General features: G+C 47.1%; 1 protein-coding gene across 1 annotated transcript in view; it reads right to left on the bottom strand.

Moving 5' to 3' along the window:
• The window catches only part of FAXC (failed axon connections homolog, metaxin like GST domain containing), a 270,259-nt gene extending 257,409 nt beyond the window's left edge, over window positions 1-12,850 (bottom strand). Inside the window, exon 1 of the mRNA XM_069235537.1 lies at window positions 12,330-12,850. Within this exon, the coding sequence (XP_069091638.1) occupies window positions 12,330-12,610 (281 nt within the window). The 5' untranslated portion in view covers window positions 12,611-12,850. The remainder of the gene's footprint in view (window positions 1-12,329) is intronic.
• Between the last annotated feature and the right edge of the window lie 2,018 nt (window positions 12,851-14,868).

Genomic DNA, 14,868 nt, shown 5'->3' on the forward strand with positions numbered 1-14,868 from the left:
AAAAAGTGCCTAAAACCCTTTCCCCATCTGGCCACTCTAATCCACAGTGCTATCATAACATTCCGAGTTGGAGCTGCCTGGAGGTGGACATCGCAAGTCATCATGTGGATCCCAAGAAAGAGGCCACATCTGACATACTGTCACATTTACTTTACTAGTAAGTCCCTAGTAAGGTGGCACTACCTTTGCCCATGGCGTGTAAATTAAATGCTACTAGTGGGCCTGTAGCACTCATAGTGCCACCCACCTTAGTAGCAATTTAAACATGTCTCAGGCTGGCCATTGCAGCCTGTGTGTGCAGTAGTTTTATAACTGCCATTTCAACCTACCAAAATAAATCTTTTGCCAGACCCAAGCCTTCCTTTGTAATACATATAAGTCCCCCAAGGTAGGGGCAAAGGGCAGGGTGCAATGTATTTGAAAAGGGGGACCTACTTTTACGTTTTCATGTCCATACTCTTAAATTAGTGTTTTCACTACTGCAAGGCCTACCTCCTCCACAGGATACCATTGGAGTTACCCTTTTTTTTTTTTTTTTATATATTTATTGGTGTTTTATCAACAAACATATAAAAGGTCAACTTTTCCAGGAAATAACTCCTCCCCGGCCCCTTTTCCCCATATCAAACTCCATTCCCAGGTTACAATCAGTATTCCAGTATTGCCTCTTCGGGTGAAAACTGAAAAGTTCAAGTCAAAGCCAGCACATTTCAATGTTCTAGGGATTCCGATCCTCAGCCACATCTGAGTCCTCCGAGGATGTGATTTGCTCCTGGGTATCAATTTTTGGATCTTTAAGGCAATCCAGGAGATGGCCCCACTGCTGCGCCATATCTGCAGTCTCAGCCCCCTTCGCTTTCTCTTGATGTAAAACCCTCCCTTCTGCCTCGGCCCACTTAACTAGCGTGTCCCGCCACCTTGGTAGTTGTGGGCCCCTGGGGTCTTTCCAGTGCATCGTGATCTCCTTTTTAGCCAGGATCAGTGCCAGGTCAATGTATTTGGATGTAGTTCTCTGTGAGTGGGATCTGGGGAATCCCCCTTGTAAGGCCACTATTGGGGAAGATCGAAGTCTCCTGTCTGTTACAGTTTTTATGCTATGTACGACTTTATCCCAGTATTGCTCCAGTGTCCCACATCTCCATAACATATGCATCAGGTCTGCATCAGGTTCCGAGCACAAGGGGCATGCACTATTCAAAGTATTGTACATCAATGCTATCTTGGCGGGACTGAGGTATGCTCTGTGATATATATATACAGAGTAATCAATTTAAAACGGGCATTTCTGGATACTGTGTTTATATGTGCTGTGATTTTCCTCCAATGAGGTTCATCTATAGGCTCGACAATATCCTCTTGCCAGAGGGTCCGCAACCTGTCAAGAGGGAGTAGAGTGTCTTTATGTAAAGTTTTATAGAGTGTGGATACAACTTTCTTATCTCCCCCTATTGTGCAGAGGGCGTGGCATCCCGCGTAAGTAGGAGGTTCCCTTAAACCCTGTTTCCAGTGTCGCTGTATGAGTGCTACGAGTGATCTATGCATAAGGAACAGCCCCAGGGGGACTTCAATTTGTGCCATCAGTGCTTCGAAAGACATCAGTTCCCCATTGCAGAAAAGGTCCCCAATCACAGAGATGCTGTATGTCGCAAGTCATGTGACGCCCACGGCAGAGTTTCCACCAGGGAGTACATTAAGGCAGGACAGCGGCATGTCCGGTGAGTATGGGGATGTGGTTCTCGTGCATTATAAGCTGCGCACATTACCTGGAGGTCTGGCGAACCTATTACCAGCATCCCTCTGGGAATCAGGAGTATCCCTAAAAGGGCTGTGACAGTGTGTCCTACTTGTTGCCCCCTGGTTATATCCAATTGTGCTGTAAACCATGCTTTTGCCAGCCACTGTAGTTGGCATGCTAGGTAGTACATCTCAATGTCTGATGCCGCCACCCCCCCTCCTCTGCAGTGGGTCTTTGGAGTTTTTGCAAGGCTAGTCTATGTCGTCCCGGCCCCCAGATAAAGCTAGTAAGAATAGAGTCAATCCCCTGGAAAAGCAGACGGGGACCAGTACAGGCATTGTCGAGAAATAGTACATTAATCTAGGCAGAGCTATCATTTTAACCAGTGCCACGCGTCCTGCCACTGATAAGGGTAATGTCTTCCAGAACTGGGCATCTGATCGCAACTTCCGGATCGCTCTATTCACGTTGCCCTCCAAGAGGTCTACAGGATTATGATAAATATTAACATCCAGGTAACGGAAGGTGGATGAGGTCCACTCCAAACCCCAGGTGTTTGTGACTCGGGGCACCCCCTCATAAAATGGGAAGATTAGAGATTTCTGCCAGTTTATACGCATTCCCGACATGTCCCCAAACTTCTCTAGCAAGTCCATGGCTCCCGGTAACTCCCTGTCTGGGTCTTTCAGAAATATTATCATATCATCCGCATAAAGTGCAATTTGGTGAGACTGATCCCCAACATTTAGTCCCTTGTAGTGACTATTGTTTCTCGCCATCTGCACCAGTGGTTCCATCGCAATGGCAAATAGCAGAGGCGACAGTGAGCAACCCTGTCTGGTGCCCCTACCGATCTTGTACGATCTCGAGATTGTGCGACCCGTGCGAACCCGAGCCGTGGGGGTTGTGTATAGCAACTTCATCCATTTAAGAAATCCCTGGCCCAGACCCATCTGTCGCATTATAATCTCCAGATAGTCCCACCTGAGACTGTCAAACGCTTTTTCAATGTCTACTGCTATAATTGCAGCAGCGCGTTGGTTCGGAGACTGGGATTGTAGTATCTTGATCAGTCTCCTTATGTTGAGGGTGGTACTACGGTGCGGGATAAATCCTGTCTGATCTGAATGGATCAATTTTTGCATGTGGGGCAATAGTCTTGTGGCCAGGATCTGGCTAAGTATTTTATGATCCATGTTAAGCATGGATAAAGGGCGATATGAGTGCACATACACTGTTTCGGCAATGGGATCACAATGGCTTCATTTGTAGATGAGGGAAGCTTTCCAGTCCGCAGTGCCTCTGAGCAGAGTGCACCTAGCTGAGGCGCCAATAGGTCTATGAAGGCACTATAAAACTCTGCGGGTAGTCCATCCGCACCAGGCACCTTTCCTCTAGCCATCGCCCCCACTCCCCTAGTTACCTCTGAAGGGGTTATTGTTTCTTCCAGTACCCATCGATCATCCTCTCTCAGTACAGGAAGCTGGAAATCCCTCAGGCACTGCAGCCTAGCTGGGTCCAGAGTCCCCGCCGGGGGGGGCGTAAAGTAATGAGTAGTAATCAGTAAAGCTAGCGTCAATATCGCTTTGTCCATCGAGTCGCTTCCCCGACAAGTCTACAACCTCCATCACCAGGGAGTGGGGCCGAGAGCCAAGCCAGTAATGCTCCTACCCTATCTCCCTTCGTATGCTCTCTGGTGATCTATTTTTTATAGTCAAAGCATCTCACTTTTTCAGATGCCGACGCAACTTTATTCTTAGTTTCGGAGATAATAGGGGCCAGTTCCGGGTCTTCAGGTCTTTTGCGTTCTAAACTCCTCAGGTCTTCCTCATATCTATCTCCCCCTCCAGGGATCTCCTGACCCCCACTATCCCAGCCATGCATTGACCTCTGACAGTCACCTTGAACGCTTCCTACTCTTGAGCCCGGGATGAGGTGGTGCCCTGGTTGAGCGTAAAATATTCGCTGATAGCATCCCTGATGGACTGCCAAAAGGCGCTATCTTCCAGTGTTTCCACACTAAGTCGCCGGTCTGGTATTCGGGGCATTCCCTTTTCCAGTCCATCGTAAGCAGTAAAGGATTGTGATCAGACCCTGTACGGCAGAGATATTCGGCGTTAAGTACCGTACTGTTTACGTCAGGGGATGTCAGGAAAACGTCCAGTCGAACATGTAAGTCATGTAAGGGCGAGTAGAAGAGTAATCTCTCTCTTGAGGGTGAAGGTGCCGCCTGGTGGCTTTGAGGCCCCAATGCTGTTCCCTGTCAGTGAAACTCTTGGCTACCTTGAGTGTGGGGGAGTGCCGCAGAGGAGGGTGGGATCTGCCCAGCTCGGTATCGGCGATATAATTAAAATCGCCACCCACTATTGTTGCCTGGGTGAAGTGTGGTCCTAGCATGTGCGATAGTGTGTTTAAAAAGGTGCCTTGGTCTTGATTAGGGGCATAAATACCTCCCAGTATTCTGTCCCTTCCTCCCAGGCGACCGGTCACCAAGACATAGTGGCCCTCCCTGTCTATTACTACTTCAATTTTTTGGAACGGTACTCCTGGCCGTATCCACATCAGGACCCCTCGTGCGTAAGCCGAATATGCAGTGGCGTATACCTGCCCCTCTCCATCGCTTAGTTATAGCTTTAACCTCCTTTTCTGTGAGGTGTGTTTCTTGTATAATTGCTATGTGTACTCCTCGTCTTTTTAGCTGACTGTATACTTTATATTGCTTATTCATACTATTTAATCCCCTAACGTTCCAGGTGAGGAATTTATAATCTATGGGTCTATCCATAATCTGTATGGACGTGTAACTCGCCTACTCAATCCCCCACAGGTGGCCATGTTGTGCTAAGCAGTAACACTAGTCCTGGCAATGGCAATGCGTGGGATGGAGTTGATATCCCGATTTGTGAACTAATAACATCAAACAAAACAATTCCCCCATTATCAAAACTCCCTCTCCCCAGGACCGGTAATAGAACTATCTCCGTCCAAACATTCACTAACTGCTTAAACATTGTGTGTGGAGGCAGAGGCAAGGATATTACTTCCCGGCCTCAGTAAAGTAAATTCAGTTGCCATGCTGTTGTGGAGAGCAAAGATGACCTGGCCAATTGGGTTGCTGACCGTGTGCACAAGTTTCTCCTGGGCTCCGGTGCTCCCTGCAAGCCAAAAGTGTCATTGGGCTCTAGTCAATTGTCTCATTCAGGCCATCCCTCCAGGGATAGCCCCCTCTGGGAGTGACAGGTGACGTCTCTCAAAGGATCTCATCTGATGTCCCCGGGATGACCCTTGGGGGATTGTCGGAGGCATTGTGAGACGAACAAGAGGCACAGCCGAACATTGATTCCTGATCCGAATGGGTCTCGGAGGGGTGTGGCGAGCCGGGCCCCCTACCTCCTAAAGATGCTGCGGCTTGCACTGCTTCTCGCCTTTCCTGCAATGCTTGGCTGCGCGGTGGGGCTGCGCTTGTCAGCTGTTTCGCCTTTTCCCTTCGAGTCTCCATATGCAACCTCGCGCATCCCCCCCCCCCCGGACTCTCTTCCGAAACCGTTCTAGACATGTCCAGCCACTCCCGCACCTGCTGCGGCAAGGTGAAGAAAAGCATGTCATTGTTTGTGATGATTTTCAGTTTAGCCGGAAACAGCATGTTGTATCGTATGCCTCATTCTCTAAGTTGTCGTTTAATCTCAGTGAAGGTGGCTCTTTGTTTCTGAGTGTCCCTTGTGAAGTTACCATTGGAGTTACCTTATTATGTTTTATTAGTGTAATTTCCAAATGGAACAGGTAACCAGTTCAAGTTTGGTGTCTCTTAAATTGTAATGAAAAGTCCTAACTTATGATGAACTCGGATTTTAAATTACAATTTTAAAAATGCCCCTTTAAAAAAGTTTGAATTTCTTGCTTTAGCCATTTGGTGCCTGCAGTCAGTATCTGGGTCACAAGACTGGGTGTAGTTGACAGTTGGGCTTTATGTATTCCTCCTGGGCAGCCACTCACAATGGGGAACTTAGGTATGACTAGATGGGCCATCACTGACAGGATGGGAGGCAGGAGCTGGGACCAGCCCCACTTATACTTGAACAGGCTGCGGCCTGCTGCCACATAAAGGGCTGCATACTGCCTGTAGTTAGTCTGGAGCCAGGAAGGCAGGGTACCTGTGCACTTCAAAGGCATGACTCTAGAAGCTTCTCCACACTTCAAAGGCGCAACTGGGCAAAAATACTGAACCTCAGACATCACCTCTTCAGTACACTTCTGAACTTGTGGATACTCTGCCAGGAAGAAGGACCGCTGTGCTGCTGGAACGTCTGCCACTCTGCTGTACTGCTGTTATAAAGGACTGCTGCCCTGCTGTGCTGACATGCTGCCCTCTTGCCTGGGTGAGGACTGGACTAGCATCTATTGAATGCAGAACCCACAATGAATCAAAGGTTAGTTGACTGGCCTCCTGATAGGAAGCATCCGGGACACGACAGACTTCCAATAACCTTGCACCTGCACCTGGGCTCTGCTATCTGTGAGTCTACCCTACCAAGTGGTGCCACCCCAGTCCTGGACCCTTTGAAGCATGCTTAAGGTTTTCTGCCAGCTTCTGTGGATCCAGTGGAACCAACATATCTCCTTTACTGTGCAACCCCGAGCACAACTGACTCATCGTCACTGCTGTGTGAATCAGGACCGCCACAAAGACCCGCATCGCATCCCAGCCCATCACCTCATCGGAACTGCTGATGTGCACTGCATCCTCGGCGCAGGCCCTCACCAACAGCAGCCTCGATAATGACATCGGATTTTGCATCTCAGCCTCACAGCTCCTCAGAACCAACGCATCATCTCGACTGTGCATTACATCGTCGACACCGGGCTTCATATCGCGAGCCCTTTTCAATGGGGATCTTCAACAACAAAGCAGGACCTCGCATTGCAGCCTTGCAGCACCTCAGAACCTTTGCATCACTTCATGCTGCATAACGCATCTTCGACGTGGATCCTCGCAACACAAGCCAGGATCTAAGGTAGTTTGATCAGTGGGCATAACTAGGTCTCTGTAGCCGGCTCCATTGCAATCGGCTGAACTTATCATTTTGTCCAGGTCAGTCGTGTCTACGTATCCGCATGTGGCGCTTTGTGCTTTTTAGTGCTACTTTGACTGAAATCTTTAAAATTACATATCACCGGTTTGACTGATTGGATTATTGTCATTTTAGTCTTGTTTTATTTATTTAAAAAACAGTCGATTTTTCTAATTTGGTGTGGGATCCTTTTGTGTGGTGTTTTCACTTTATTACTGTTTGAAATGTTGCACACGTACTTTACACATTGCCTCTAAGTTAAGCCTGACTACTGTTTGCCAAGCTACCAGACGGTTGAGCATGGGTTAATTTAGGGTTGGCTTGTTCCTCACCCGACAAGGATTGTGGTTGATGCTTGACCAGGGCTCACACCCCAGTCAACCAACAACTCAATGTCATACAGCTGTCCTCTTTGCGTTCAAGAGTACTAATAGACCTTTTAAAGTCACTTCAAGTATATACAATGCTACATGCTATCAAGAGTTGTGTGAATAACCAGAAGTAATCAGACCTCAGCAATCCTACAATCCGTGTTACTGGTGGAGTGTAGAAGGTACATTCTATGGTTGATTGACACTCCAAAATACACTGGCTAGAGTAAAAAAATATTATGTGCCATGTGGAACAGGCCTGAGAACTGAATAGCTTTATAGATTTCGTCCATGGGAAGTTGAGTTCTGAGCATGGATGGTCAAGAAAATGTACTGTTTTTATGTAATGTTCAATAATGTCAGTCAGTATTTTTCTAAAAATGTGCAAGCAAGGGAACAAACATACAGGCATGTGCCCTGGAGCACACAATTTAAGCAAGACTAGAACTTAAGTTTCACTGTTTCAGACTAATACAGTGACCACCAAAACCCAACAATCTTATCAATAGACTACTGGTCCTCCAATTCAACATTTATCACTTGCCTGGCAGCTGTTGAGCTGGCACCTCATCTGTTTGAAAATATGCTTTAAGGTACTTATACGTATAGGGACTTTTATTACCCCGGATCTGTAAGAACATGGAGTGTACACCCAGCACAGGAAGTGCACCTGTTTTCAACAGTGTATACACAAAGGAAAATGTATTTCCTTGGTGCTTAATTTGTCCTGGTGTTTGTTGGTGCTGGGCACTGCTACTTATTTCCAAACACTGGCAGTAGTTATCCACTACATGGTGGTGCTGTGTGCATAGGATTTTCATCAGAATTCCTAAGAGGTACATTTAATGATTTAGTATACTTTATAAAAAACCTGATAAAAACGATCAGGCTGGTACTGCCGTCACTGGCATTTGGCACCAATAGCAGGAGCGGTCGGCCAATGCTAGCTGGAATGGACTGCAGAAAAATACTTTGGGCCTTGGCACTTATAATTAGGTAAGTCAGTTGTCCGAACCTTTTTTTGCGGAAGTCGGTGTGCTGTCTGCACCTTGCAGGCTCAGAAGATTGCAGGTCCAGCCATCCTTTCACCATACCAGCGTTCATAAAGGTAGGCTATTTAGTTATGATTAAATTAATATTTTTTTCACATAGCTTCAAAGCTGCAAGACTGTGGTAATCTGTGGCAGGTTTGCAGCAACAGTGATTTAAAAATGTGTGGTTGTTATTATGAAGGTGTAAAGACCCCCAGTCTCAAAGATTACATTTTAAAAAGTGACCGTGTGAGCTGAGACTATTTACAGCCTCAGTAATAATGGAATCCCTCCATGTGTTGTTTGTCACAAGCTGGTCCAGGTTAACTAGAATCAGAGTTGTCTCTTGACTCAACTCAACCCAGATAATTTATCAAATTAAAATAAAAAAGTAACAGGAAAGGGAGGAGCTTTGGTTAGGGATGGTGATGTTTTACTTATTTCTTTTTTGAGTTATTCTATGGAAACCACATTTTATTAGGACGTAGGCGAGGAATACGAGGGTGCTGAGCACAGCCACATCAACAGCGAGCTGCACTGCCCTCCGTGTGGGGATCTGGGCACTGGCATTGCCAGTGTTGTGACCAGGTGCTGGCCTGGTGTTTGGCTTCCTGTCAGTCACTCTTTTCATCTGAGGAACGCCGCCTCTGCCCTGGGCCTAACCAGAAACCAATCATGGAAACCACGTCCTCCCAATGATCCCACTTCTCTAGGGAAATGAATCCAATTGAAATTACTTATTACCTCAGAACGACCGAGAGAAACCACCTGGTCTCTTTACAGGGAAGTCAAAGGGTGTGTTAGACACTTTCTCCCTTTCCTAGCTCCTCGCTAATTGGTTGCTATGTGAGTAACGCCGATCCAACCCACTCCTCTGAAAATATTAAGGGGCAGATTTACAAGAAAGTGGTGCATTGGTCCCAATGCGCCACTTTTCTTGTGTCCCCCTACCGCCACCTAATGACACCATGGTTGTGCCGTATTTATAATATGGTGCACCATGGCGGTCGTTAGCACAATAGCGTCAACATTTTTGACCCGATTGTGGCTCTTTGCTGCACTAACGTCAAAAATGTTAATGCTAGTGCAGCAAAGCACAGGGAGGCCCATAAGTAAATATGGGTGTGACATTTTAACGTCCGCTCTGAGCAGGCGTTAAAAATGACAGAAAACAATGGCACAGTGAAATGTTGTAAATTGCACTGTGCCATTTTTTCAGGCCCCCCTGCGTCGGAATGCCCCCCTTGCATACATTATGTCTGATGCAGGCATAATGTGCCACAAGGGTTTACAAACTGGTGCAATGCATGTATTTTGCCACTTTGTAAATATGGCGTGGAAGAAGGCCTCCTTAATGCCACATTAGCGTTAAAAAAACAACGCTAGGGTGGCACCCGGTGGTGTTTGTGTCAGAGCTACTTCCATGATGCAAAAGCGGCCTGGCAGCACTTTACTGCTGTATTGCCCTAGGGGATCTCGAGATGTTTTGCTCCAGAGTAAGTAAATTTAGTCGGGAATGTGCAAGCAATTGATGTATTATTTGAAAGTGCAGGACCCAAGATTATTTTTCTGATTTATTAATCAATAGTGAGAGAAGCAGCACAGTTTCTGTATGGTACCCTTGGGATACTCAACAGAAGGTTGTCTCAAGTTCATACATGGTCCTGCGACTTCCTGAAATAGTAAATACTCACCATCAGCATAGTATAAGTCTGAGTCCTGGCTGCACCTGGTAGGCAGCTTCATAGTAAACAGCTAGAGCTAAGGCCATGGTGCAGTGTGGCAGAGGGGCAACTCTCTCCTCAGAATTATGAAAAACTGTTTCACACTGAGGTCTTTCCATGCCATTAACTGGTATAATCATGAGAATCAAACCTAAAAAAAGGCACTGAGCAACACCATCCTATGTAGAGGGACAGGGTCATGACCCTTATTCCATATTATATTCCTTGTGATGTGAAATCAAATCCTGGGACCTTCTGCCTTCTATGTGCAACTGTACGCCCTGTAATGTCCGCCATCTTAATATATGGTTTGGAATCATAGGCCCAGGTGTCGTTAGGTGGTGCTTCGCCCCCCCCACTGCCACCTAGCGACACCATGGGTGCACTGTATTTACAATACGCCGCACCATGGTGCATGTTAGGCCAATAACGTCAAACTTTTTGTAAATATGGTGCGGAGATTTTTGCCTCATTGAGCCACATTAGCGTCCAAACAAATTACGCTAAAGTGGCACAAACTGGCGCGAGGGGCTTGACAATCTGGCCCATAGTCTGAATGGCTACCAACGGGATATCCTCATTGGACCAATTCAGATTTTTTTTTTACCCATATTTTGATCATGCCCACGTTCCATCTTTTTAACCAGACCTTACTACATACCCCGGTTATAAGCCCCGCGAATACAAGGCTCTCAGCCCCTGTGGTCTGATTTGAACTATAACAAACATACATACCAATTTCTGCAATAATTTTGCAAACGTTCTTTCTATTGCCCACCCTCTTCCCAATCTTCCCCTAGTAAAAATCAAATAATATACTCTCATTTTACAAGTTTTCTTCCTATTACCCACCATCTTCTCTCTCTTCATGGTCAAATAACATGCGCTAATTTAAAAATGTGTATTTCTTTTGGCCAACTTATCTTTATATTTCCCCATGGGGTCAATAAGGTCTGCACTTAAATCATTTGCCTCTAGTATACATTATTTCTGCGAACCGTAGAACGGGTCAGCATTGGCTCCCTCGTCGTCGTGGTAAATGACGCTGCTGGCGGGTACGTTGTTTACATCAAGGCCTCACTGCGTGACTAACACCCTCTAAGCAGGCTCCAGGCAAGACACCGCAACACAGGTGCACCGGGGATTTGTAGAAGGCCGCACATCACCGTTCAGGAAAATAACCTTGTACAAAACGGGTTGGTACGGGGCTGCCTGCATTTGGACCCACATAATTATTATACCGAGCTGTTTGGGGGAAGCTGGAATACTCAATGAGTGAGGCGAGCTCCCCCCCCCCCCCCCCCCCCACACACACACACACACTGGTGAAAACACAGCCCGGTCCTGTGATGGGGTTGCTGAAGGACGGTCTGCCCTTTACCCTCACGTTGCGGCCCGCCTTTTCGCCATTCCCATCGCTTTCTTCTCGGCAGCTTACCAACAGTACTGAGGGAGTAGGGAGTCGGTCTGCACATGTAAACACTTACACTATAAATGCGTCCTAATGGTGTGTGCCCGGGTCTGACTGTGATTTATGTCCGTTGAACGCAAGTGAGCACGCGCTGCAGCTCTTGCCTGTGGCTCGGTGTGTTTGAGTTTCAGGAAATCAATGGGTGAAGGTCGAATGTGGATGTCAATCTTCACACAGAAGAAACGGAGAGTAGGAGTTTATGTTTGTGGGTTGACCCCACGCACCTGAACTGTGTTTGTGCTGAAAGACCATCTGCGTCCCTTGGGCCACGTACATCTAGCCTCCAAGCTTCTCTGGGGTGTCTTCCCCTGTACCCCAAAACCTCTTGAGTTTAAGGGAAGTTAAGCCCGTGCACAACCCTGGGCCTTTGGTGGGGGGCACAGTCCCAAGGCTCCCCTTATGTGTAAGGCCTGAAACTATGGGTGTATACACCCCAGAACCCTTGATACACTCTGAACTCTGGTTCCTGCCTGCTCTCCTGTCTCTGCAACCCAATGGATCTGCGGATCGCTAGGCCTGTCTGTTATGAATGTGTTTAACCCTGAATGTGTGTACCCCAGACTTTTGTATACCTCTGGACCTGTTTGCCCCTTAATCCTAGGATGTACATCCCAGTTTTCTGTCAGTGTACAGTCGGTCAACAAGACCCCTCCATTGCTTTAATTTCATATTTATGCATACTTTGTGTCCCCAGAACCATAGAGCCCCCTGTTTTTCAGACCACTGTAGCCATCGTGTCATCAGACCCCTCGAGGGGTCCCCAGAATCATGCATTTCCCCACTTCCCAGACCTTGTCTCCTCCTAACCCCCTCTGCTCTCACTCCCCAAACCTTGCAACCCATGGGTGTCCGTAGTCCTGTGCACCCTAGATCCGCGCTGACCCAGACCCCTCTGTGTACCACACCCCCTGCCACCCCCGGTGCTCACCTGATGGCCAGCAGCTCGTGGAGGAGGTAGGCGGCGGCCGCCAGCAGCGCTCCCCCGGTCAGGTAGAGGGTTTTCTTCCACCAGGAGTCGGAGCCCAGCCCTGACATGGTGCTGCCGGGATCCTGCGCCGGGAAGGCGACGATGTCCCCATAGAAGAAGGAGGCGGCGTACTGCTCCTCTGCCGCACCTCCGCACCAGCTCAGGGGCAGCGGGCTCTGGTTCCGGCTCAGACCCAGCAGGCACGAGCGGGGCGAGGAGGAGAAGCCCACCCCCCAGTGCATGCTGCCGCTGCCAGCCGCCGGGCCCGCGGCCCGCCAGCGGAGAGAGGCATGGACCGGCTCGGATGGAAGAGGAGGAGGAGGACCGCGGCCGAGGAGCGGTGATGATGGAGCAGGCAGCCTGAGGGCAGCAGCAGCGCCTCCTCCTCCTCTCCCGCGGCACTGAGCAGCTGCAGCCACCGCTGCCCGCCCCGGCCGGCGCTCCCCCTTTGTGCCGGTGAGGGAGGAGAAGGCCGATGATGTCATCACCGTGCTGTAATAGACACGCTTCAGCGGTATGACTTGTGCTTCTATATACCTAGGAACAGAGATGCGAGCAAATGGGAATTCCCGTATGGGCCCCTCTGACGATGAGTGTTCATTTCCATCGCCTTTTTTATTGAGCAAATATATATATATACAGACACAGACACACACGCACGCAAAATAAATACAATTAAATTGTTAGGTGGTGCGCATTAAGCACAGTCCATTTTGGGCCCAACTGAACCGAAAACTGGGGAGATAAAGCGATGTACTTAGAATCCATGTGAGTTAACCGAGTGGCACGGGATTATAATTGAGGTGTGGCTTTCTACAGTTGATAATTTAGCTCTTATCATACAGTCATAATATTGTTGACTCTCAATCAGATGAGAAGAAATCGACTGAAGCCACTCATGCTCCACTGAGCAAGACAAAGAATAGTGACTCTTGCTTGACATACAAACTGCCTATTTCTGAGGTGGCCTAAGTGATTGCACTTTGTGGCACCTCTCAAAATAATTGCGGTGCAAGGCATTATTTGAGGTGGGTAATATTTCCTAGATGCTCCATTGTGACCTTCCACCTTTAGTGGCCATCTGTATATGACCACTGAAGGTTGCAGGGCACCCCAATGGCCATTATTCAATACTAATTTCAAAGAAAATAGTGCACACCTAAGGGCACGAATCCTGTGTGACAAAAAGCCTTTTAAGATTATTCTGTCTTATAATCAAAATTCAAATGAGCACTGATTATGAAAGAACACAAAAGAACATTCAGTATGAAAACATATTCAACAGGGCAAATCAAAAGAACAATCATATGACCCATAAATATAACACATTCGCAGTAATGATCAAGCAATACACAGCAGTTACAAAAACAAATGCATACGTAACATACATAGAACAAGAATACATTCATCATATAGCAAGACTTTAAAGAATATCACTAACCATTCACATGTTATTAACCACAAAGATAGCAACACAAATTATTCCCCAGGTGTGCTTGAAACAGTTCATAAAGTCCCATAAGAAAAGGGGAATATTTATATTCTTAGTCCTATTTCTACTGTAAGGGGAATCTTTCCATTATTAGTTGCTCATTTGACACCAAAAAAGTTCATTGGAAGTATGTCAATGGTAAAAATAGCCTTTTGACATTCCTGCCCTTGAAAGTGCTGACACTTTTCGACCTCAACACAAATGGAGTACCAAAATATTTGAATGAGGTCATCATCAGAGCGAGACTTCTTCATAATATCTGGACACTGGCATGAAGAAACAACCATAAAGACCTATGAGAAAAGAGCACGTGAAGAGTTTTTGCTTAATGTTTGCTCTTGAGAAGGATCATGCGATATACCTACATACCCGTACTTCCGATGATCCCAGTTCCTAAGAGATAAAAAAAAATGATCCAAGTTCCTAGTATTACCAAATTAATGGTCTGTGAATTAAAGAAGAAGAGAGAGGAAGGGAAGTAAATCTATGTGGTCCTATGTGTTACACCAGCACCCACGAGGACAAGTTACTATGAGCTCACCAAAAAATGATAATGCGCGTCACTTCAAACCTAAACAAGACAAAAGGATTGCTAGTGTTTTTTAAAGAAATGTTGCGGCTTCAGTCACCAAAAAGGGAAAACTCCTAGCCCAAATAGAATTGAGTCATTTCTTGTCATGATATGCCCCACGTAAGTCACATTAAAACAATTGGTGTTATAAAGTATACACGTTTACTTAAGGAAGTCAATCTGTCCTCGTGAGCGCTCCATTAACAATCAGTTCCTACGTGCGGGTAGGCCTGCCTTCAAGGCCACGGAGCAGCTTCAGTTTGGTGCAGCAGACAGCTGTCGCTATACAGAACTTATACTGTTAGAAAAGGGGTAGTTAAAGTGATACTGGAAAGCAAGGCTGGCTCAAGGCATGGGCAGTGTGGGCAGCTGCCCCCGGCCTTGTTCATGCTCACAACCAAGGGCTCTACACCCAGTGCTTAATTTGTAAATAAAAA

Source organism: Pleurodeles waltl, chromosome 5, assembly GCF_031143425.1.
Source record: "Pleurodeles waltl isolate 20211129_DDA chromosome 5, aPleWal1.hap1.20221129, whole genome shotgun sequence".
Lineage (NCBI taxonomy): Eukaryota > Metazoa > Chordata > Amphibia > Caudata > Salamandridae > Pleurodeles > Pleurodeles waltl.